The following is a 25719-nucleotide window of genomic DNA, read 5'->3' on the forward strand; positions in this document are numbered from 1 at the left end:
TACTATTTTATCGGCTGATTATCTTTTTACGCAGTACCAGAAATTTTAGAGGGTTTATGTTTGGTGAGTTTCCAGGCCATGGTAATAGAGGAATTTCTTGCCTTATGTGCTTTTTTAACTTTTTAATGCTTTTACCTGTGTGGCAAGGTGCTAAATCCTGCATAAAGACTTTGCGACAATAGGGAACTTGCGTAAAAATTGCAAGTAGCCTTGATGATTTCTTATCTTGCAGGGTAGCCTTGATGATTTCCAATCTCCGATAGGAGTGGCACAAGAAGAAGAAGATAAAAATTATATCCAGAAATAGTACTGATAAACGTTATTTAAGTCTGTTAAAAGAACTCCAGTTTACAAAAAACTCATATTTTATTACTATGAAATAAATATAAGCAATTAAAAACTGCAGAATTTAAATTATTCTTTCAACGGGCGGAATCGGTTGTGACGTCAGACAGTTTGTTGGTCGTCCCTATAAATGGGCGAAAGCGATAAGTATTGCAACGCTGCAACGGTACATTAATTGCACTATATTATTATTGCATTGTATAGCAAAGAAGTGAACTAAATACTAAGATAAGTACTTGTAATGATATGTAGTCTGATTTTTATACTCACATTAATATTATCCTCACATACGTGGGCTGTAGTAATATCTTTCTCATTTCTTTTGCATGCCTTTCACCATTTTAAACGACGTTTTTGATCTTGAGGTACACGAATAAATAGTATTCATGGCGTTTTATTCCCATCCCTGAACAAGATCGTCTCCAGTGTTTCACTGCTTCATATAAATAGATCTTAAATAAGTAAATAGATGGTTTTCCTTGTTTTCGATTCAGAGGGTTGCATAATCGCTGGACAGCTGTTTCCACCATTTCAGGCTTCCTCAACAGCGCTAGCATGCACTCATCTGAATCGAAAAATAGCTCAACCAGAATTTAAGGGAAACTTCAAAAATCATTGAATTTCCCATTGGGACGCGATACAGCGACATCTCTTAACAAATTGAAGAGTCTCAAATGCAGAATTCGCCATTAAAATGGTAAATAGTTATTTAAATCTGAGACTCTTCGTGTTGAAAGTTCTTTCTGGAATTCTGGTACATCCTTAATCTGCGACTTTTACCATTTATAAGACCGCAGACGACGAATATAGAAAACAAAAAGGACTCCTTGCAATCACATTTCGTTTTCATTCGTCTAGGAAAAGGACGGAAGAGGAACTTTCTAGTACTCAAATCTGAGTAAAGATAGAAAAGTAAATAGATGGTTTTGCTTGTTTTCGATTCAGAGGGTTGCATAATCGCTGGACAGCTGTTTCCACCATTTCAGGCTTCCTCAACAGCGGTAGCATGCACTCCTCTGAATCGAAAAATAGCTCAACCATCAATTTAAGGGGAACTTCAAAAATCATTGAATTTCCCATTGGGATGCGATACAGCGACATCTCTTAACAAATTGAAGAGTCTCAAATGCAGAATTTGCCATTAAAATGGTAAATAGTTATTTAAATCTGAGACTCTTCGTGTTGAAAGTTCTTTCTAGTACATCCTTAATCTGCGACTTTTACAATTTATAAGACCGCAGATCTTAAATAGTATTGGGGAGAGGCAGCATCCTTGTCGCAATCCTTTTGTTACTGGAAATTCTTCTGATAAGGTGTTGTTTAGTTTGATTTTTGATGTTGCTTTATTGTATAATTGTTTGACTGCGGTGATGATCGTGTTATTTAAGAAAGATCGTTCAAGAGACTGCCACAGCTTTCTCACAGGAATCGTGTCATGCTTTTGTCGAGATCCACAAATACAATAGTTATTTCCTGGCTTCTTGCAACTTTATTTTTATTAAGTTGTGTTAAAGTAAATATGTGGACTACGCAAGATCTTCCAGCTCTAAAACCTGCTTGCTGTTCAATTTCATGAGGTTCGTATTCTTGCTCAATCATTTTTTTAAAGATTTTACCAAACAGCCTGCTAAAGGCACTAGTGACCGAGATACACCTGTAGTTTCCGCAGATATATTTTGGACGTTTTTTGTGAATTGGAGTAATCCATGCTTCTTTCCAACTATTCGGGATTTCTTCCCCATTCAAGTATCTTGTGAATAGCACTTTAAGATACCTTATTAGTTATCGATCTGAAATAATTGTATAAATGTTATAAACAGTAATGTAATATCTACAATAATTGAAGAACTATTGTTAATGTTTCCCTCAATTTTTTGATTTTTGAGTATTTTTTATATTAGGTCAGAACACGTGTAGTCTATATCTTATGTTGCATTAAAAGATTAATAACTAAAACATATTTAACTTTCTCATTTATAGATGTCCAATGAGAAAGATAATCCAGCTCCTTCTGCTGTAGAAAAAGTTAACAAATTAATGGATGACTGGGACGATGATGATGAAGAAGAGAAAAAAGAGTAATGTTCAGTGAAAAAGTTCGGGATTAAATCTAAAGGTAATGACAACGATTAGTATATGATACAGTACGCTGGAATAAGTGTTACCCCACATTATTAACTTATTAATTTTTAGCAAATAAGCAAAATTCTCCGACAGGTCGATTTTTAAAATAATCATAGTATATTATAGCATCATCAACGTTTCGAACTTTACGGGATCCCTCTGCAGGCGATAGGCACAACTATGATTTTTTTAAATGGGAAAGTACATCGTGTGACACCTCATTTAAAATCGTTTGAAATTCTGATTACAAAAATATATAGTACTTTAATCCTTTTTGAGAGCGTAGGCGCAAAATTTCCTGAGAAATCCTGAGAAAATCAATAAGTATTTTTGAAAAATTTAAACGCAGAATGAAAGATTACATTATTATCGAGGGCTGAAAGTCCCTTAGAATAAACAATAAGTGTCTTTTGAATAATATATTTGAAATAAAAAATCAGACTAAATTTTCTCTTTTTTTACCCCTGTGACTTATTAAAATAATTATTATAGAAGTTCTCAGGGACTTTCGACCCTCGATAATAATGTAATATTTCATTCTGCGTTTAAATTTTTAAAAAATACATATTCATTTTCTCCGTATTCGAAAAAAAATGAATACATTTAAAAATAATTCGACAGAAATGTTTCGCCTACGCTCTCAAAAAGGATTAAAGTATTCTATATTTTTGTAATCAATACTTCAAACGCTTTTTAATGATGTATCACATGATGTACTTTCCCATTAAAAAAATCAAAGTTATGCCTGTCACCTGAAGAGGGATCGCGTAAAGTTCGAAACATTGATGCTATAATAGACTATGATTATTTTAAAAATCGATCTGTCTGAGCGTTTTCCTTATGTGCTAAAAATAAATAAGTTAATTAGTGGGGTAACACTTATTCCAGTGCATTATACAGGGTGTCCCGGAAAATAGTGCGTTCCTTAAAGGTATAGGTAGAAGGGCACCATGTAGAACAAAAAACTCTTATAACATTTTTTTCTAAATGCAACCGTTTGACCAAAAAATTAAAATACATTTTGGTATGAAAATTTAAATCTGACAACTATGTGCAAATTTAAGCATAGACAGTCCCATGTAAATAGATAGAAGATAGATAGAGATAGTAAACAGATAGTTTTAAAGAATTCTGTTTAGTGTCAATGCCGAAAATGTTTTCGAATAGTGAGTGTATTACCTATTATGTTATTACCTATGAATGGTGTTTGTGAAAGGTTACTTGAAACATCTATTCGGTATAATAATTATTTTCAAGTAAGTACAACTTAGTTATTTCAGTTCACAAGTAAACAAATTACTGAGACATTATCTGGTGTATTTAAGTTCCACTGTAAACTATTAAAACTATGTAATTCAGTTAAAGCCCTCAGCAATACTCAGCATTCAACCCATTTAAACCTTACTAAATACATAATACTAGTTCAGTTAAAAGATGTGTTTTTATGTTAAAAGATGTGTAATTCGTTTAAAATTATGCAATAGGTATTTCAATACATTTCAAAAGAAAATAATTTTAGTAAACAAATAGTAAATACATAAGTATTACCTACTATTAGGTTGGATTATTTTAAATACTGTAAATCACAATTAAACGAGTTCTTATTATCTGTTATTATTCCGTAGTGCGTACGATGTTGCCAGTTTATTAAAATTTCTAAACATTAAAATACAGGTATATGGAAAACAATGTTAACTTTTTTTTGGAAACGGTTAACTTACGGTTTAGCACAGAAAACGACAATCAATATCGTCTCCATACCAACAGATTGACAACAGGTGAAATACTTTCTTTGGTTACACCTCCTGAGATTTTCAAAATTTATAAATCAAACAGGATGCCGAGGAAATTAAGATGAGAGAATTTTAAATAATTCACAACTCATCTGCTCAGCGTGGTAAAAGTTCCAACAAGAAAGATTCCTTAATACTCCTACAAAAGAGTAAATGAATTAAAAATGTATAAACATTTTCAATTTCTTTGCAACACGAAAATGCAGCAGCTGCATAATACCCTGGTTAAATCGGAGAGTGCAGGAAGAGTCTATACCGGTTTCGGACCGGTTATATAGTATAGTATAGCAGGAAGAGTATATACTCTTCCTGCACTCTCCGATTTAACCAGAGTATTATGCAGCTGCTGCATTTTCGTGTTGCAAAGAAATTGAAAATGTTTATACATTTTTAATTCATTTACTCTTTTGTAGGAGTATTAAGCAATCTTTCTTGTTGGAACTTTTACCACGCTGAGCAGATGAGTTGTGAATTATTTAAAATTCTCTCATCTTAATTTCCTCGGCATCCTGTTTGATTTATAAATTTTGAAAATCTCAGGAGGTGTAACCAAAGAAAGTATTCCACCTGTTGTCAATCTGGTGGTATGGAGACGATATTCATTGTCGTTTTCTGTGCTACTTCGATTGATAACTTACTTTGTTTTTCGGTAGATGGCTCTAGTTCATCCGTGACATTTCTTTCTTTGCCATTCGGAAAGGCTTAAAGTATGATACGTGGAGAAATCGGAGAGAAGAGGATACGGGACTACTGATGAGGGTGAAAAGACCACCGAAACCGGTACAGACTCTTCCTGCACTCTCCGATTTAACCAGAGTATTATGCAGCTGCTGCCTTTTCTTGTTGCAAAGAAATTGAAAATGTTTATACATTTTTACATATGATTATCTTTTTTGTAATAGTTTTGCTTGCTTACAAGTTCAATTTGATAACTCATTATAAGTCCTATAACTGATAAGTCCCACATAAACTTCATTTTTCCTTATTTATTTCTTTCTTTGTCGCCTTATTTTTTTTGCCGAAAAATAGCGCCCTTAGCCAGCTTCAATTTTGTCTTAATTCGCTGTATTATAGCGCCCTCTCTCGGGTTTAAACTTATAATTTTCTGGTAAAATTGGTGTATGTGAAATATTCTTTCAGTATCGGTAACCAGGGCAAACTTTTTTCAAAATATGTCTTATGGATTATGTAAATGTAAATAAAACGTTATAATCTAGCTAGATGATTTCTATTGCACTCTTATTTTGTTACAGGTTCAGTAATAAACCATTTAAGGGATTTCATTTGATGTTGGTTCGTTAATAAGAAGAAAGAAAGCACTTAGAAAGACGCTGTTTAATGAAGATAATCTTAATGTATACACTATATTTCTTTTGTGTATCTCTACCTTTATTATTTACAATGTACAACATAGGCAGGCAAAATAACTACGGTAGAGGCACACATTAAGAATACTGTTTTAAAATGCTTGTACATACAACTAAGGACCTTAAGAAAAAATCAAAAAAGTATCGATATATACCTATAACTATATTTTTTTGCGTACTTGATTTTTCCAATTTTTTTTAATATTGCTGCAATAATGGACGTATAAATAAAGATGGACTAGGCATGCTCTACTCTCTGTTCGCCTAAATTTGAAGCCGAACAGTTTATAGGCGCGGGGAAAGAGTCGAGGTGATAGACTGTGACACTTCCCGCTTAGTCAGTGGCGTACCTTCCAATAATTGAAAGGTATTTGAAACAATTTTTTTATTTGAATAAATGATGATTATTGGTATTTTTAGTATCGTAAATATATACAAATATTTGAAAGAGGTGAGAAACAACGAAAAATAAATAATTTTAATTTTCAATGTATAGAATATATTTACAAACATTGTTTTACACAAAAGAATAAAGATGAATGAGTATTCAAAATCACAAATTATTATATTATGCTATATAATACAATATTTATTTAAACTAAAATAATACATAATAGGGTGCATCGAAAAAATAAAAGTTGGAAATGTTATATCTAATAGCGTGACAAAGTTGCTAGTGTTATTTTTAATCGAATGAACTATCTTTTAGTAAAGTCGTCCCAGGAAACGCAACTAATCAATATTGGCTATATCATTTTAAAGTCTTCTACTTTAAAATGTATAATACATGCCTGAATTACCGATATAAATGAGTCAGATTAAATAAATTATTAGAAGAATTTTTTACTAAGCAACAACATTTTTGTTTATTTAGTATTTTGACAACGACACCCGACTTGGGCGTCGAAACGTTAATAAATTCATTTTTTTGGTAAAATTGTGGCTTATTTCCCATTTGAAATAGTTCATTATTTTTTAGCATATTAGTATTTTTACTTTTTTTTCTAAACAAATTTTCTGCCTTCCCAACGACCTTGAATTTTATTAAATATCTGATTTTTATGTAAATTTCAATTTATTTTATTTGGAATAAAATACGTGCTAACTCTATCAATTAAAGAAAAAATTAAGATCAATTAAAGAAAACTTAAAATGTTGTCAATTGCAAATTGAAACAATATTTAAAATTTTATTTGTTTTTTCAGTCTCCCCAACCATAGGCGTAACCAGGATGATCCTAAGGGGGGGGGGTTACAACTACTGGAAGGTCTCTGAGGGCTATGGTGTTAAGCGTATAGAGCTCAAAGTACATCCCAATGGGGGGGGGGCGGTTACAACCCCCAAAACTGGTTACGCCTATGTCCCCAACCCCTTTGAAATTTCCCACTTTGTGAGTCCGTGGGTGTAATTTTCGCTTATGTTTGGTGCGTCGAGTTACTTTGTTATTATTGTTGTTTGTAAATTAAAGATTTTAAAAATAGATAAACCAGGAACGTGGGGAATAAAATCAAGATGTGCTGTGGACCGTCCCATTTTTGGGCAACCACCAAATATACCTGAAAATGTTTTACCGAAATATAAACAAGTGATGAAGTTTTGTGGTTGGAAGAGGATAAAAACTCACCAAGAAAGATCCAGAATGTTCCGGTTTTGCCGAACAGGTTGCAATTAATTTGGAGGAAATATGAAAAAAGGCTTTAATTCGAATAATTTAACATACAAGAATTATTCAGCTTTTAAAAGCCTATCATGATAAATATATGAAACTTATGATACCATTAAATTTAAGAACAGACAAAACAGTGAATTTTACAAAAATAAAATTCAATGCTTTAAGTACAAAAGTAAAACTACACGTTTCGATCTTGCAGCATGCAAATGTGACATTCTGATGAATTGTCTTTGTAGCTAATCTCAAAAAGTGACTCTGGATGATCGCGAATTTTTATTAAATCAAAGAGGTCCCAGAAAAATGGTGATAAGCTCCATTGATATGGAAAACAAAAATATTCAGAGAGAACAACGGTAAAAGAAGAAAGGTACCGACGCAAAGATAAAACTTAGCTCAAGTAAAAAACGGTACAAAGTTGTATCAGATAACAACGACTACGTGTGGTCGTTCCCAGATAACACAACGATATCTTAAATAAATCTAAAAGATAACTTACTACAGATGTTTTAGACGTCTTAAAGGTGTCTGGTATTTCCGGAAAGATATCTTTACGTCTTAAAGATGTACGGATGTTACAAATCCTTACATCTTAAAGATATCTTGTTTTGTCTATTATTAAGGTGTTTAGGATAGCTTTCTTTTTAATTTTTTATGAAATATTTTAAATGAACTTTTAATAAAAATAAGTAGGTTCTAAAAATACGTTTATTGCTATTCAAATTTTACATGTAGGACTTTTGTTTGCCTTTTTGTCCCAGCCAACTGTACTTTAAAGTTTGCTCATTGCTAATAATTAATTTTCTAACTCTTGGTACAAAACCATAGGCTTTTGATCCTCCTACTTTAACAAGCGTTGATACCTAAAAAATATATTTTATTTATTTTATTTCAATTCAAGGATTAAGTAATATCATATCCCTGTGCTACGCCAATGGATGTTGTTTATAAAACTTGATAATATACTTACGAATGAAATGACAGTTCTGGATGTAAATAGGCAGTTTTTCTGCATACAACACAACACAGTTACGTACCATGATTAGGACACTTAACGATTACGATTGTTCAATTTAAAGTCAAAATACGCTAACAAATTCACTCAAATGTCACAAATAAGGAAATTCTGAAATTATCAACACAAACGTAAACAACACGACGCCATGTTCCTTCTTCTTGAAAGCGCGATGATTGGTTGATATTACCAATGGTGCCAAGTTTCACAAATAGTTAAATTTATCAGAATATAGTTTCATTTAATTATTAAAAAATTAATGTTTTTCTTTTAATTCCTTGGTTGCGGAATAAATATATTTGGAAATGGTTTCTAGTAACTAAGTTATATATGTATTTTGATTTATAAATTAAAAGTAAATTATACTAAAAATTGAAAATTATTTTGAATATTGACTTGAAAACAAAATAATATGACGTCAAATTAAGGATTTGTGCCTATGACTGTGACAATCTCGTGGCTTCAACTAAAGATGTAAATAGCCCGGTCCATCTTTATTTATACGTCCATGTCTGCAATTTAAGGGTCCGTTCTCATGACGCGCTATTACAACTACATACAATTTACTTGAGACCGTTCACATGCTAACGCACGTTTTAAGTCACTAAAACGCCCGTCGTTCACATGCTAACGCGCGTTAGCATGTGAACAGTCTCAAGTAAAATGTATGTAGTTGTAATTGCGCGTTAAGAGCGTGTCATGAGAACGGGCCCTAAATCTACTCTTAAATTCCTGTTTAACCATTTATTCATTCATGTATACTGCATTTTGTTACCACTTATTGTTTATATAAGAAAACTTTCTTAAAATCAGCTATAAAATATTTGGAAGTACATATTTTCTCTTCATGAAAAAATATGCTTTTTGTAAAACTTGGTAATGTCCTTTTGTTAATCCTTGGTAATCGTCGTGAAGAAACAGATTATTTTTCTCTTTGTAAACTATTAAAGGATTTTATATGTTTTATTTATTTGAATTAATTTGATAACGCTTTATATGTATACCTATTCTGAAATTATTGTATATAGATATTGTCAACTTTAAAACCTTGTACATATAAATTTACTTTAATGTTAGGTACATCTACTTATTAAAAAAAATATGCCGTTTTGGCTTTTTGTAGTATGTTGCAAAATAAAGATCTACGTAACTATTTGTTTAAGTATTCTTAAAATTTTAATCCCATCCCATTCTAAGAGGATATCCCATAATCCCAAAAACTACTGAACATTTGTAATAGTCCATTCAAATGTTACATTTTTTAGGCCTTAGTGTGCATTTTTCAGAAAACGCAATTTTATTATTTGATGTATTGAGGGTAAGTATAAGCTAAAGTTCAAGTTTGTGGGAACGTCACCCTTCCCGGTCACCATCTTGGAAAGAGAGTGCAAAGGGTTTTCGCGCTGTATCTTGTAAACTATCAACACTACAGAAAATTTTGTCAGGCATTGTTTGTAGCAAATTAAATTATCTACAACTTTATTCCTATTAGTTTTTATCGTAAAATATGAATTAAAAAGGTTATAACAAAAATAACTATAAAACTTTATATGACCCGTCTGCACAGCAGTGGAGAAAATAAAATTCTCTATTGCATGTCAAAAAATGCGCAATAACTATCTCCTAAAAGCTACCAAATTTCATTTGCATATCTCGTCCGGTTTTAGAGCAATAAATAAATCGTCAGTTCGTGAGAAAAAATTCAACATCCTGTATCTCGGAAACGAAGCATTTGCGGACATATGTTTATAAAGCAAACGGTCATTACTTTTTCATGCAGAAACTTGGCTAGTTGTTAAAGTATCTAACTTTTTTATTATCCAACATGCGAATGAATCAAAAAACAGAATGTTAAGAAAACCTGAGGCTACAGTTGGGTTTTAATTTCAGTATTTTATAAATGCTAGAATGTTCCACAGGGTGAGGTGAACTTTGACAAAAAACACAGTTTGATTGGTACACCCGGTATACCAATGACGATTTACCTATTCGCGGTGTGCAAGTACTTGGAAGGGAATTTAGAAACGATCGTGCGCGAATAGCTGAGAAATATTGTAACTTTCTTACATAATTCATATTGTCAAATTGACGTACATTTCATATCTACTGTCATTGAAGAAGAAAAATTATATGTTGCTCCACAATATTGATATGATATGCAATTCTTACATAAAGGTAAATTTAATTAATTGTATTTTGCTTGCAGTACTACATTTTAATACCTAATTTTATTTACTACATACAATTGTTTACGTTTTAATAACATAACCTGAATCTTGTTTTTTCTTATTATTTTTTTGGACTATGGCCTTGACAATTATCCAGTAGCCAGGACTAATATAATTGGCCAATATAATTAAAAGTGCGAATAAAGTTGCAGAGCGTAGAAATAGGTGTCGCTTTGCTGAACTTGCACGGTCCCAATACAGAAACAATAATATTACAGCGATATTGATAAATAGCATATTAAAAAAATCACTTAAATCGGACGACAGGTTTAGGAAATTCGAGACATCAAAAATAACCCATTTTGTGGGTGGCCCCGTTTTCTCGGACGCGCAGTATATTTTAAAGCATACCTATGACAGACACATAGCTCTATAGTTATTGCAGTTTACACCTTCTCCTTTTTGTATATTGGTACGATGATGATTGGTTCTGTCAGTCTCTAGGGATTGCCTTTTTTCCCACGCCTCTTAACCAGTTTATTCTTTCTCCCATGTATTTTACAATTTCCGGTTCAATATCATCATCTCCACCTGCCTTACCTATTTTTATGTTTGATAATCCTTCTATTACTTATTTGCTCTATCTCTATGTTTTCTTCGCCTTCATTAATTACATTGTCTTCCTTTATTACTTCGGTATCAAATTTTCTCTCATAATATTCTTTCGATACCCTGGCTATACAGGGTGATTGATTAGTAGGGTAAAACTCAATAGCTCCGCTATAGTAATAGATAGCAATAAAAGTTACTAACAAAAATTTTAGCCACCTTTCAACTTCACATTACAAAATTAGTTAGAATGTTACAGGGTGTTCGATAACACAGTGGCAGACCTAACTTATGTTTTTTTTTAAATGGAACACCCTATATTTTATTTTATATTCGAAATCCTGTTGAAGTCTGTTCGCTAAACTCAGACGCAACTTTCTAGATATTTTAGTCGGTAATTTTGCCAATTTTAGTAAAATTGGCAAAAAGTAATTACTAAATAGTTAATAATCACTAAATAGTTAGTAATTTTGCCAATTTTTGCAAAATTGCCAAAAAACAAAAAAATTATCGACTAAAATATCTAGCAAGTTGCGTCTGAGTTTAGCGAACCGACTATAACTTCTCCATCACAAAAATATAAAGTTTTGTAATGTTATACAGGGTATTTACACAGTTATAACCAATTTTGTATGAAAATCGTAACAAGTTCATCTCCCTGTATAAATAAAAATAAGCACAACAGCAATGGTTTATTAATGCCATATTTTTTATTTATTGTCAAAATTTTTAAGAATTATTGATATTGCTAATTTTTTTATACGAAATACAGGGCGAGTCAAAACGCAAGTACATTCTTTTCTCAGTAATGTTAAATGGAACACCCTGTATTTTATATCATTATTGATAAGTAACATTAACGTACTTTAATTTTTATATAACATTCCCTACGCCCAAATTTATTAGTTTTCGAGATATTTTCATTTTTCAGAGCAAATTATTTTAGGTGTTTAAATTTATCTAAATTTTAAGTAAGCCATGACTGAATTGACAATTGAAGATTACCGATTATCAATCCGGTAATCAATGTAACACTGTAGCAAATAAAGAAATAAAAATAATTTATTAGTAATACATTTTACAAACAAAAACACAACCACTACATGCAACAAATAAACAAAGAAAATTAGTAATTTTTACAAAAAAACATACAAACACAAAATTTTGTGAAGACAATTAAACACTACTCTTGTATGTAAGTGTAACAATGTAACAAATAAAGAACGAAACGTAATTTATCAGTAATACATTTTGCAAAAAAAACATGTTTGAAAAAATTAGAAGCTACTTTTAATAAAATATTTTTAATATTTAATTACATAAGGTGTTCAAAATTATCTCCTAACACATTTATGTACGCCTAAAAACGATCATTGAATAAGCTACTTACTCTACGGAGCATTTGTAAATTAACACATCGAAATACACTTTGTATTCTATTTTTCATCTCATCCCTTGTTGTTGGAGGTATTTTATAAACTTCATTATTAACGTAACCCCAAAAAAATCAGTCCAGTTTATTAAATTCTGGTGATTTGGGTAGCCACGCTACTGGTCCATTGAAAAATGAAAATATCTCGAAAACTAATAAATTTAGACATAGGGAATGTTATCTAAAAATTAAAGTACGGTAATGGTACTTTTCAATAGTGATATAAAATACAGGGTGTTCCATTTAAAATTACTGAGAAAATATTGTACTTGCGTTTTGACTCACCCTGTATTTGATATAAAGAAAATTAGCAATATCGACCATTCTTGAAAATTTTGACAATACGTTAAAAAATATGGCATTAATAAACCATTGTTGTTTTGCTTATTTTTATTTATACAGGGAGTTGAACTTGTTACGATTTTCATATAAAATTGGTTATAACTTTGTAAATACACTGTATAACATAACAAACCTTTATATTTTTGTGATGGAGAAGTTAACAGGATTTCGAATTTAAAATAAAATATAGGGTGTTCCATTAAAAAAAAACATAAGTTTGGTCTGCCACTGTGTTATCGAACACCCTGTAACATTCTAACTAATTTTGTAATGTGAAGCTCAAAGGTGGCTAAAATTAACTTTTATTGCTATCTATTACTATAGCGGAGCTATTGAGCTTTACCCTACTAATCAATCACCCTGTATATTCCGTGTTTATATTTGAATTTGCGTGTAATACTCAATAATGTAAATAAAAAGACAATACAAGCTTAATTCCATGGCTTTAATGTATTGAAGGAACAAGTAATGTAAAAAAGATATAAATGTGTTACAAGTTCAATACACTGGAATGTACATCTGAAAATATAAAAAAGTTACAATTGTACGCTTCAAAATTCAATTATTATATACTAAATTTTCACAGAATACCCCTTAAATTTAATTCTATAATAAGGTATCAATGTAGAGAAGTGAAAACACATTTTGAATGAAAGTAACATCTTTACGATAAATATAGCCTTTAATTTCAATATTGTACACTTAAATTATTTTATTTTGTTACTTGGTAATACAAATAATTCTAATTTACCTTTATCTGCGTCATTCATAATGATTGTGTAGAGATAATATAATATACATTTTAAAATACAGATTTTATTTAATAACCTACTTTTTGATCCTCATAAGTCTTCCATAAAATCCCCTCCACGTTTTTTCAAAGCTATATCAATTTTTCTTTGATAATTTTGTAGTGTTTTCTAAAATGTTTCATAGATCTCTGTGTCGACAGTAATATTGGTAATACGCGGGTATTCTTTCTCCTACAGTAAAAATTTCTGGAATAGTATCGTTTCTTTAACACACTTACCAGGTTAACACTCGTGGTTAAGGATCTTTTTAATAAATTAAGTTTAATATTATAAAAACTATTAATCAAATAGGAGAAGATAATGACAGTTTTGCAATCTGCTATTTAGCTGTTATGGCGCCAATGTGGGTTGATACAGAATGTTGAGTGTTTATTCCAAAATAAACTTGAAATAGCTGACTGCGTTGAGTGATTTTTAGTTTGAAGGTTTGAATTGAGTGTTAACGTTTTTTGCAAGTTGAATATTCACATCGTGGGTTTGTATTTTCAACTGTAACATTTTTGTACAATTTAAAGAGCGCTTTACAGCTTGCAATTCTACATGCAAGACGCAAGAAAGTTGCCTAAAGGCATGCGCAGTATGTCGTCAGTTGACTATTGCATGCAACTTCTTGCAATTGCGCGATAATCGGTTTGGTGCCATTTTTTCTGCAAGTTTTCATGCAAGTCTAGGGGAATTTGATTTTTCCACAATATCAAATGTCATTGACGACACGGATTCACGAATACATGCCGATCAGCTGTTTTCTGTTTGTGAAATATATCAACGATGGAAATGAATGAATAATGAAATGGCACTTTCTGAGATTCTATAATTATTGTAAATTGTATATTAAGCTACGGAAGCTCTCTCTCCTCTAGCTAAGTAGGTACCTTAGGATAATAATTAATTTGTGTTTCGCAGAAATAGTATTTCGAAATATAGATTTCTTTGTAATTGTTCAATTTTTCCCAAGGGTTTATTAAAATGTACATTCATTCCTAGAAAATTAGAGTCATTTTCATCATCTACTTGGATAAATTCTGTTGGAGATACATTATTACCCCTCTTCTTGTTCAACTAAGATCTTACTCACCAGCTCCGATCTCGGTGTTCTAAATTAGTGACTAAAAGGCTGGCTGCAGTAATAATAATACTTAAAGTTGCTGCTACCGCCTTTTTCCTTTTATATTTGGTTATTTCTGATAGTCTTGGCATTTCGAAATTTACCAAGTTAAATAAACAGCAATAAAGTAATTAAAAAAAACAAAAGTTTATAAGTTAGGTTAAGGGTAAAATTTCAAATTGCATGCAAGCCGGGTTGCAAGCTGTAAAAGACCATGCAATTGACTTGCATGAAAGTCTTGCATGCAAGAGTATTGCAGCAAGTTTTCTTGCAAGCTGTAAAGCGGTCTTAATAGAAATACCGGGTGTCCACTTATATTTTCCCCCATTTTAACTGCCTATAACTTCTAAACGGTTCAAGATAGAAATATGCGGTTTTCGCTGAAATGTTTTATTTTAGTAAAAGTTTTGTCTGAATGGATTGAATTTTTTATATTGCTTTCAAATACGAAATAAAAAATGGCGGATTTTTGAAAAAACTTTGTTGACTTTTTTTTAATGGAACACCCAGTATATTTTTTTGTAAATTAAAAGAAAGGTCATTCACCTATCCAGCGATATAAAGTTTTTCAAAATCGGTTGACAAATCACTGAGTAATTAATTTTTAAAATGAGGGGTGCAACGTGGATGTCACATACATAAATAACATAACTGAGCAAAATGATATTATGTGATTTCCACATTGCATCTCTCATTTTAAAAATTAATTGCTCAGTCATTTGGGAACCGATTTTAAAAAATTTTATATGGCTGGATAGGTAAATGACCGTTTTTTCAAGACACAAAAAATATACTGGGTGCTTTAATAAAAAAAGTCAACGTTTTTTTTTCAAAAATCCGCCATTTTTTAATTAAAAGCGATATAAAAAATAGTCATTTACCTAAAAACGTGAAAAAACGGTCATTTATCTATCCAGCGATATAAATTTTTTTAAAATCGGTTGTCAAATGACTGAGCAATTAATTTTCAAAATGAAAGATGCAATGTGGAAATCACGTAACTTCCTTAGTTATGTTATTTAGGTATATGATATCCACGTTGCACCTCTCATTTTAAAAATTAATTATTCAGTGATTTGACAACCGATTTTGAAAAACTTTATATCGCTAGATAGGTGAATGATCTTTCTTTCAATTTACAAAAGAATATACTGGGTGTTACATTAAAAAAAAGTCAACAAAGTTTTTTTCAAAAATCCGTCATTTTTTATTTCGTATTTGAAAGCGATATAAAAAATTTCATCGATTCAGACAAAACTTTTACTAAAATAAAACATTTCAGTGAAAACCGCATATTTCTATCTTGAGCCGTTTAGAAGTTATAGGCAGTTAAAATAGGGAAAAATATAAGTGGACACCCGGTATTATAATCTACCATGCAATTAAGACAACTCAATTTTTAATGTTTTGTAGTTTAACTACAACATTTTGCGTGACACCATCGTTATGTTAATGTTAATACACAATCTTATACTATCTATCCAATTCTGAGATAACAATATTGTCCAAATAACAAATATTTTATTCATTAAAACACAATACATAGTTCGTCGTATGAAATTTTGGATCTAATAGGGGTATTCTGTATATCTAAGTACATTAAAGTTCATGTAAATGTTACAGACGATCACTTTCCACTAACAGAAATAGTAAAACAGAATATAACAGTAAAAAATACTTTCACTTTTCTAGACATTTTTTTATTACTCTTGGTATACATGCACACTAATTCGAGGTATATTGATGCGATCGTTAATGATTAGAGCAATTAGAGTTTGACGATTTTTTTCGGAAGCTTATTGTTGCTAAATCCGGTTGCACAATTGAAGACCTTGGGACCAGAAGGGGACAAGCCACATCTTCGTCAAAAATGAGTTAAAGTAGAAATCACACACTCTAAGACCATATTAATGTCCCAAACAGAAAATTGTAGCTTTTTTCTCATAGATGGCGCCGCTGTAGTAAGTCCCGTTGTGTCACAATTACTTTATATTGCAACAGGAGACAAGCCACATTAGTAATCAACATGGCAGCGGAACATTCGGGGAATGTAAACGAAAAAGAGACTTTGATGAGTTTGATTCTGAAACAAAGTGACCAAAATCCATTTTTAAATAAAAGCGAAGATGACAAAGACTGCAGTTCATTTTTTAGAATATAATTTTTTTTGTACAAAAGGGATAAGCCTCATATTTTTTCAAAAAATGTTCAAAAGCTCAAAAACCTTTAAATAGACATTTGTGTTACTTTAATTGTGTATGTAATAACATATTTCCAAACGATTGTGGACCTTACTTCCGAGAAAATTTTAAAATTTGATTTCAGGATCTGAAAATAAGTTTAAAATGGTGTTTTCTCCAAAATAATCTTTTGTGGCATGTCCCCTACTGGTCCCAGGGTCTTCAATAGTCTGTTGTACATCGGCTGTTTAATTCGTGTAATCTGATGAAATGTTTCTCGATCGGCAGCTATATGAAACAATTCCTCGGCAGTTCGACCTGTCCATTCTCTAATGTTACGCAGCCAGGACAGTTGTTTACTTCCAACCCAGCGTTTTCCTTCGATTTTGCCCTGAATGATCAACTGGAGTAAGCGATATTTAGGTCCTCTCATTACATGACCGAAGTATTGAACCTTTCTTGTTTTTATGATGTTTCATCAATTCTCGCTCTTTGTGCATGGTCTCTAGCACACGTTCGTTAGATATGTGTCTTGTCTACTGGATTCTGAGTATGCGACGGTAGCACCACAACTCGAACGCTTCTCATTTGTTAGGATTTTTTATTTTGTTGTCCAGGTTTCACATCCATAGAACAAAACGGACCAAACGTAGCACTTCAATACTCTTAGACGTGTGGTCAATGACAGATTTCTACTGCACAATACAGAACGCCAGCTAATAAAGCTTTTTCGTGTAAGTTCTATTCTGGCCGAAATTTCCTCAGCACTTTCAACCCTGCAGTTAATTCAGCTACCCAGATATCTAAAGTGTTCCACCTTTTTCAGGATTTTGGTATCTAATTTTAGTACTGAGTCTTCGATATTAATTTTTCCGATAACCATCCATTTTGTTTTCTTTGATTGTTCAGCCCTTGCAGTACATTCATTGTTTACAGCGTTAAACAGGGTTTGAAGGTCTTCTGACTCTTTGCCATTATGGCGGTGTCATCTACGTCTCTGATTATGATGGTTATTAATAATTTCACCACCGATTTTAACACCTTCGCGACGAATATATAACGCTTTCTCAAAAATTGGCTCGGTGTAGGCATTGAACAATGTCGGTGACATAACACATCCCTGTCTGACACCACGCTTAATATAATTGATTCATTTATAATATACCTCGTTCAAATTAAAAAGTCTATATTTTTTAAAGAAACGCATTTTTTAATGCTATACTTGATTACCATTTGATTTCATGCAGAAATAATAGGAACAGGAAGCCGCAAATGCTCAGCAAATTACCAATCATTTACATACAAATATCAAATCAATTAACCAACGGAAAATTACATCAGTACAAAAATAATCCGCCCTGTGATGTAGTAATCAAGTTAAATAGGTATACCGTAAAATTATCCTGTAGTTAAGTTATAATCGTCGAATTGGTGTAATGTATCATACATACATCATATTTAACTTAATTTGCGCTACTTCTTGAGCTATCTGATGTATCAACTGTCATTTTATAAGGCGACGTTATACATGAAGTTACGAGATAACTTTGTAGTTATGTAAGGACTTATAAGGTTAGGGTTAAACTTTTTTCTGATTCAACAAAACCGTTTGAATTCCACGAACGCTTCAGGTCGTCCCAGGATATTGCGCGGCATTTTATATCAATCAAATTTAATATCAAAATATAATCGGCACAAAATTAAAAACATCAAAAAGAATGTGTGTGTGTACTTTGTACGCACGTAAGAAGTTATACTTCTATTATATGATTTCAACGAAATACATATACTTTCGAACAGTTTATTTATATTTTATTTAAGGATTAAACTACTTTTTACTTAGTACTTTCCAAAAATTTTTATTAAAACAATACCAAAAATTATAAAAAAAAAAAAAAAATAGAAAACACCCGGATTCGAACCGGGGACCTCTTGATCTCCAGTCGAACGCTAACGCTCTACCACTGAGCTTACTTCTTTTGTTTGTGCGGGTGCGGACTACAAGATTTCTGAGACATAGTGTCAAATAGACCAAGTGAAGTATAAAAATACTTTAAATATTACTTATTATCTTATTCCCGAGGTAGACAAATCCAAAGATACAAAAATTATAATAAATCACTTGTTTACTAAAAACACTAATATGTATATTCTTTACATACCTTTTTTGGACTAATACATACATAACTTAAAACATTTAGTAACGAACTGCATACTGTCTGTGTGCGCATGCGCGCAGAATAATAAAAATTCACTCCTAATCGCGCCTAAAGAAGTATAACTTTGCGCCTAAAGAAGACCTAAAAGAGCAATTAAAATACGTAGGAAATAATGAAATTAAATCAATAATTGAAAATTAAAAAATAGGGCTAATTTAAAAATAGAACGGCAATACACACTTTAAAAAATAGAAAAATTATACAAAAGACAAATCGAGAGACACAAGAATAATAATGATTTTAAATTATAAACATCCAGGGATTTTACTGTTCTATCTAGTTTTATGGTATACCTTCTCATCATTCCCTTTCTCGTTCCAACTTGCACTATTTCTACATAAGGTACTCTTTGTTAGACAAAACAATACTTACTTCTTTTTTAACTTCTGGGAAATAACTTATCTCGTAACGGTGAGCGATACATCACACGGAATTTGGTGATACATCACAGGGCTGATTTAGTTTATGTAGAAATTGTATAAATTACAATGATTTTAAAATTTGCATTAGATTACTGTTGAAAAACTTGATCGAATCAATATAAACATAATCTATCCTTTCTACAATTTCCGTTGCATTTCATCAATAATTCAACTAGTTCTCATAAAATTAACTACCCTGTAATTCCTCTACGTCATGCAGTTTTTCAAAATATAAATATAGGTAAAAACATATACAATAATTATTTTTTTCACGTTTAGTCTCATTCTATTAATACTAAAAAAGGAGGAAAAGTAGTGTAGAAAAATAGTGATAAACAATATCACATATTTAATAAAACTAAAACAATACTTTATTTAGAAGAATTCAAATAATAGCTGATCCATGATGTGCAATGGAAGTTGTAGGAAAACTCCAAAAAATATACTCCTCAATCCTTTATTGCATCATATTAAACAAATTTTTGTTTAAATACACAAAAGAGATATTATCCTTACTTTAATTCGTTTGAAATAATATTTGACATGGACTATCGAAAATACCAACACAGACACACAAATTTTGCATCTACATGAGTTGGTATAGTAAATGAGAATTTAGCTAAAGTAATTATTTTTCTTCTTTTTGTGTAGACATGACTATGCTTTTGTTTTTAATGTGCCTCCAGTAAGTTGTCGTTTCATCGTTTTCGTGGTCTTTCCATTGGATGTCTTTCTTTACTTATCTATTTGTTGTCATTCGGCTTATAATATGATCGTTCCATTCTACTCTTATATTTCTTACCAAGTCCTTAATGTTCTCCACCTTGCATCTCCGTAGAACATCTATACTTCTAGCTCTGCCCCATAGAGTCTTTCCATCGATTTTTCTAAGGCTTTTAATCTCTGCTGTTGCTAGCATTCTTTTTATTCTCTCTGTGTAGGTCGTGTTTCTGCCGTGTATGTCATTATTGGTCAGATGACGTGTTTTGTAAATTCTACCTTTCATTTCTTCCCCGTATTTTTATTTCTCCATATTGTTTCATTCAGGCAACCTGTGGCTCTGTTTGCTCTATTCACTTAATCTTCCACTTCTATTCTGATCTTTCCGTAGCTAGATAGTGTGATGGTCTAATTTACAGCTTAGTAGATTTGTTGTCATAACCATGCATTTTGTCTTTTTTGGGGACATTAACGTGTTAAATTTTCTGGCGATTATATTAGCTTTGTTCGCGCTGGACAACCCGAACGTACCCAGAGAGAGAACGCCTGCGCATTACAAAATCGATCGTTCGCGGAGCTCGAATTTTTCCCTCTGAACATCCTCCGGACGACGTTCTACGATTTTGTTTCGGATTTTAAGTTCGCACAGGCGCACAAAATATTTGGGAAGAATTTCTTGACATTCTGACCATTATTCTGTTTTTACTCCGTCCAATTGTAAACCTAAACTATTGTTTTGTTAAACAACTTGTAGATGTAGATTCTGGTTTTTAAATTATGTGAAGTGTTGTATCATTTCAATATTCTTCAAACACATTTTAATATTTGTTATATTAAATCTTTTTTAGTTGTTTTTGTCAATGTTTTCCATTTAGTATGTTTATAAATAAGTATAAGTACCTTTTCTAGTATTATCATCTTATTACTTTTCATTCGATATTCGATAATTAGCTATTACGGTAGAATTGCAATAAATTGTACTCTGTTTTTACTTAATTTCTTTTATCTAGATGAGCTTATAAGTACCTATATATTCTTGTGGTTTCTTTTTCAGTTTAATTTATGAGTTAAATTAGTCTCTTATTGAATAATGAATCATAAACAACACATCAAACTTATTCTGAAACTATTTGTTGTGTCTTGTTATATTTCATTATTTTAGTGGTATAATAAACCACAACACAATGCCACAACCTATCAAATTCAATATATCAAAATTGGAAATGATTGCTTTACTAAATTATTCCTTTCTTCAGATAATGTTCAACCCCCAGGAATTTAAAGGTAATTTTTATATCTAAATAATAAGGAACAAGCTGCAATTTCCAAGTAACTCAACAATCTTTTACTCTCTACAAAAATTTAAGCCGGATTTCGGCGTGGAAATACCAAATTATATTGTCGAAATAATAAAGACGCTAATCAAATTTCTAACTTCTAAGAAAGGCATTGAATAGAAAGTTAATCCTTTGCCTGTTGCTGTTATTCTCTTTCTCTTTGTTGAAATACAAATTTGTTGCATTTGCGTTTTTTGTTGACATTGATTTCGAAATAAGAAAGGGACAAGAAAAGGCTTCCTTCTCTAACCTTAATGTTTGCAACCCGTCATTACATTACGACTCCGAAAATTGTTCGTGGAGCGAAAAATCCTGAACATGTCCAGGATAAGTTTACGTTGACGCCTGCGCCTTGAAAACTAATCCCGAACTTACTCTGAATACGTTCGGATTATACAGTGCGAATACTACTATTAAATTGGTGCAGCATATGTTGTAAACCATCTTCACTTTGAGATATTAATATTGCGTCGTCTGCATAGCAGATTGTTTTAAGTTGTTTTTCTCCCATTTGGTATCCATTTTTAGTTCTTACTTTTTTTATTATTTCATCGATGATCAGGTTGAATAATAGAAGACTCAGAGAACCCCCTGTCTGAAATAATTGAATTGATGAATGATAATTAAACTTCAAAATATTTAGATCAGATAGATTGATACCTAGGGCATCTTCTTAGAGGAGACTGATACAGAATCCTTCTAATTTTAGAGTATTTAACAATTTTTTAAATGAACATATAACATGCAATAAAGGATTAATGTATAATTAATTTCAAAAAACTAGAACAAAGATCAAATTTTTGTAAAATTAATAAAATCACATTCCCATTTTACATATAAATATATGCACTGTATATCTATAAATGATAGTCCTGAAATAAATGTAACTCCGTTGCCAAAAACTCTAACCGTCCAAATTAAAATACATAATAACATTTTCAGTGCTTAACTACTGGTAGTACCCGACGCCACGTCAGATTTACTAGAACTTTGAAGCGTGTCCAACATATGTTGCCAATAGTTTGCTCTTATTTTGTCGTACTTGTTGATTAGATCTTCACAAAGCTGTTTTGCTCTTTCTAACGTATATTCGGAATCTCCAGAGCCTTCGGTGATTTGTTCGTAACACATGTCTACAATTATAGCCAGCAAAAAGGGCGATCTATTGCCAGATTCATATAGACTGTTGCAAAATTCGGTGACTTTTTTGTTGTTGCTTAATCCAGCTTTGTCGTGAAGTAACAACCTAAAAATATATGAAAATATAAATTGCAACTATAACAACTTTCCAGTCCCCAGTACACCGTCCTCTTTTGAAAATGAAAATAAGACAAAAGTCTTAAAAATCCACAAGGAAAAAGGTTTTCCTGTATTCTTTTTCTCATGATCATCTTTCAGTGCGTCACAGTTTTTCGATTTCTTTCTAACGCATTAAATTGTATGTGACAGAAAAAAAGGCACGTCGGTGATTACTTTGGTAATTATTCTAGTTCGGTGGTTATTCTAGTTGTTGATAGATGGCGCCATAATAAAAAAATAATTTTTTTTTAATTAGATAATAATATTACAAATATAATCTGTATAAGAAGAAATTCATGAGTTTTGGGGAAATCAACTTTCCACACCAGCTGCCCTTAACAACAATGCTGGATGGATAGAAGATACGGCACAGAACTGCCAACATTACACTACTACTCTCTACGAACCCTTCACCACTGAAGAAGTCTCAAATATCATCAAAGAGCTTCATAACTGGAAATCTCCTGGACCAGACGGAGTTCAAAACTTTTGGCTCAAGAAGTTTTGGAGTGCTCATGAATGCTTATCAACACTAATTAATCATGTTATTTCTAATCCGCAGGATATACCATCATTCCTAACTCAGGGAACCACTTATTTAATACCGAAGGATCAAAATAACACCCAAGATCCAGCAAAATACCGCCCAATTACTTGCCTTCCAACTTTGTATAAATTGGTCACATCCTGTGTAGCCCGGCGTATCTACCAACACTGTGCTCTGAACAATATCATAGAGCCTCAACAGAAAGGATGCGCTAAGGGTTCCATGGGTTGCAAAGAACAACTTATCATCGACTCAGTCATTTCTAATCAAGCATATTCCAAAAAGAGGAATCTATTTACTGCTTTTATTGATTACAAGAAGGCCTTTGATTCAGTGCCGCATGAATGGCTTATAGATATATTGAGAATATATAAAGTCGATGATAATATAGTGACCTTTTTACAACATATAATGACAGAGCGGAAAACTAGAATTCACCTTCAAATACCTGGTGAAAGTAACATCGAAACTGAAAATATCGTAATCAGCCGGGGCCTGTTTCAATGAGATTCGTTGAGTCCTCTGTGGTTCTGTCTAGCTATGAACCCACTATCTCAGCTATTGAACTCCTCAGATGCAGGTTTTAGCATCAAAAATAACAACAATGTGGTGGCCAAGCTTAATCATTTATTGTACATGGATGATTTGAAATTAATGGCTTCCACTCGAAACCAACTCGACGAGATGCTAAAAACTGTAGAAACTTTTTCTAATGATATTAGTATGCACTTCGGACTAGATAAGTGCCGTATTTCAAATATAAACAGAGGAAAAGTACAGCCCGGAGGATTCGATATGCAAAATGGCCAGAACATCGAGGTCATGGGTGAAAACGATATGTATAAATATCTTGGAGTAAAGCAAGCGCGGAAAATTGACCATAAACAAATGAAAACAGAGATAACTACTGAGTTTATACGAAGGGTAAAACAGCTGCTTCGCTCACACCTTAACAGTAGAAATTTGTTTAAGGCAATAAACACCTACGCATGTTCCGCCCTTAGCTACTCATTTGGTATTGTTAAGTGGACAAAAACAGATATAGAAGCTCTTCAGCGAAAAGTACGAACACACCTCACAAAGGCACAAAAACACCATCCTAAAAGTGCAGTAGAAAGAACAACATTACCACGGAATCTAGGAGGAAGAGGACTTATGGATATAGGTGAGCAATTAGATAAACAAATTGCTAATTTAAGAACTTATTTTCAGATGCAGGCTGAGACATCTACTCTACATCGCGCTATCTGCGCAGTAGATGACACAACACCGATCAAACTGAGGGAACCAGAAATGCGCATAAACCACCTTACTAAGGACGAAAAAGTGCGCGCCTGGATGGGTAAACCTCTGCACGGGCGACATCCCAATGAGGTCAGCCAAGATTATGTCGACAATATAGCGTCGAACTACTGGTTGACATCAGGAAAGATGTTCCCTGAGACGGAGGGTTCATTACTGGCCATTCAGGATCAGGTTATACCAACCAGAAATTACCTGAAATATATCATCAAAGACCCTCAGGTTCAAAACGACAGATGCCGATATGGATGTCAAGCCCAAGAAACCATCCAACATCTTACAGGGGGCTGCCAGGCATTTGCTGCAACTGAATACAAGGAACGGCATGACGCAGTGGGAAAAATCCTTCATCAAGAGATAGCTATCAAGCTGGGACTTCTCCAAACAGACCATCTCCCGTATTATCAATACGTCCCTGAGAGTATGCTTGAGGATGGCAACTACAAGCTATACTGGGACCGCACTGTGCTCACAGACCAAACAGTGGCACATAATAGACCAGATCTCGTACTAGTTAATAAATTAACAAGACAAACAACACTAATTGATGTGGCGATACCTAACAACAATAATCTACGTAGTAAATTTACTGAAAAGATCGCCAAGTACAGAGATCTAGAAATTCAAATACGAAGGCAATGGAGAATGCAAAGTACCCAGACGATACCGATTATTATGTCTACCACTGGAGTCATTCCGAAGACCCTCCTCGAAAGCATAAAAAAACTGGGTCTGAATGAACATCTTTACAAGACCATGCAGAAAGCTGTACTACTCGCGACGGCCAGATGCGTACGAAAATTTCTGGGAGATACACCTGCATTCCAAGTCACCTAGGGCTCGATAACACGGAAAGAGTCCCACCAGAGCTCAATCCTTTTGATACCGTAGGTATCTGGGATGAGTCAATTT

The 25719-nt window shown here is 32.4% G+C and overlaps 2 protein-coding genes across 4 annotated transcripts in view; one reads left to right on the forward strand and one right to left on the reverse strand.

Moving 5' to 3' along the window:
* Positions 1–9468, forward strand: part of LOC114334559 (centrosome-associated zinc finger protein CP190) — an 88766-nt gene extending 79298 nt beyond the window's left edge. For 2 of the 3 annotated variants that reach the window (XM_050655530.1, XM_050655531.1), the window contains exons 16-17: positions 2326–2461; positions 5516–9468. In XM_050655530.1, the coding sequence (XP_050511487.1) occupies positions 2326–2427 (102 nt within the window). In that variant the 3' untranslated portion in view covers positions 2428–2461; positions 5516–9468. The remainder of the gene's footprint in view (positions 1–2325; positions 2462–5515) is intronic. The other variant, XM_050655532.1, reaches the window with a different exon arrangement.
* Positions 9469–13290: 3822 nt separating this feature from the next.
* LOC114334587 (protein farnesyltransferase/geranylgeranyltransferase type-1 subunit alpha) overlaps positions 13291–25719 on the reverse strand; it is a 33269-nt gene continuing 20840 nt past the window's right edge. Inside the window, exon 5 of the mRNA XM_028284664.2 lies at positions 13291–22905. Within this exon, the coding sequence (XP_028140465.1) occupies positions 22605–22905 (301 nt within the window). The 3' untranslated portion in view covers positions 13291–22604. The remainder of the gene's footprint in view (positions 22906–25719) is intronic.

Source organism: Diabrotica virgifera, chromosome 7, assembly GCF_917563875.1.
Source record: "Diabrotica virgifera virgifera chromosome 7, PGI_DIABVI_V3a".
Classification (NCBI taxonomy): domain Eukaryota; kingdom Metazoa; phylum Arthropoda; class Insecta; order Coleoptera; family Chrysomelidae; genus Diabrotica; species Diabrotica virgifera.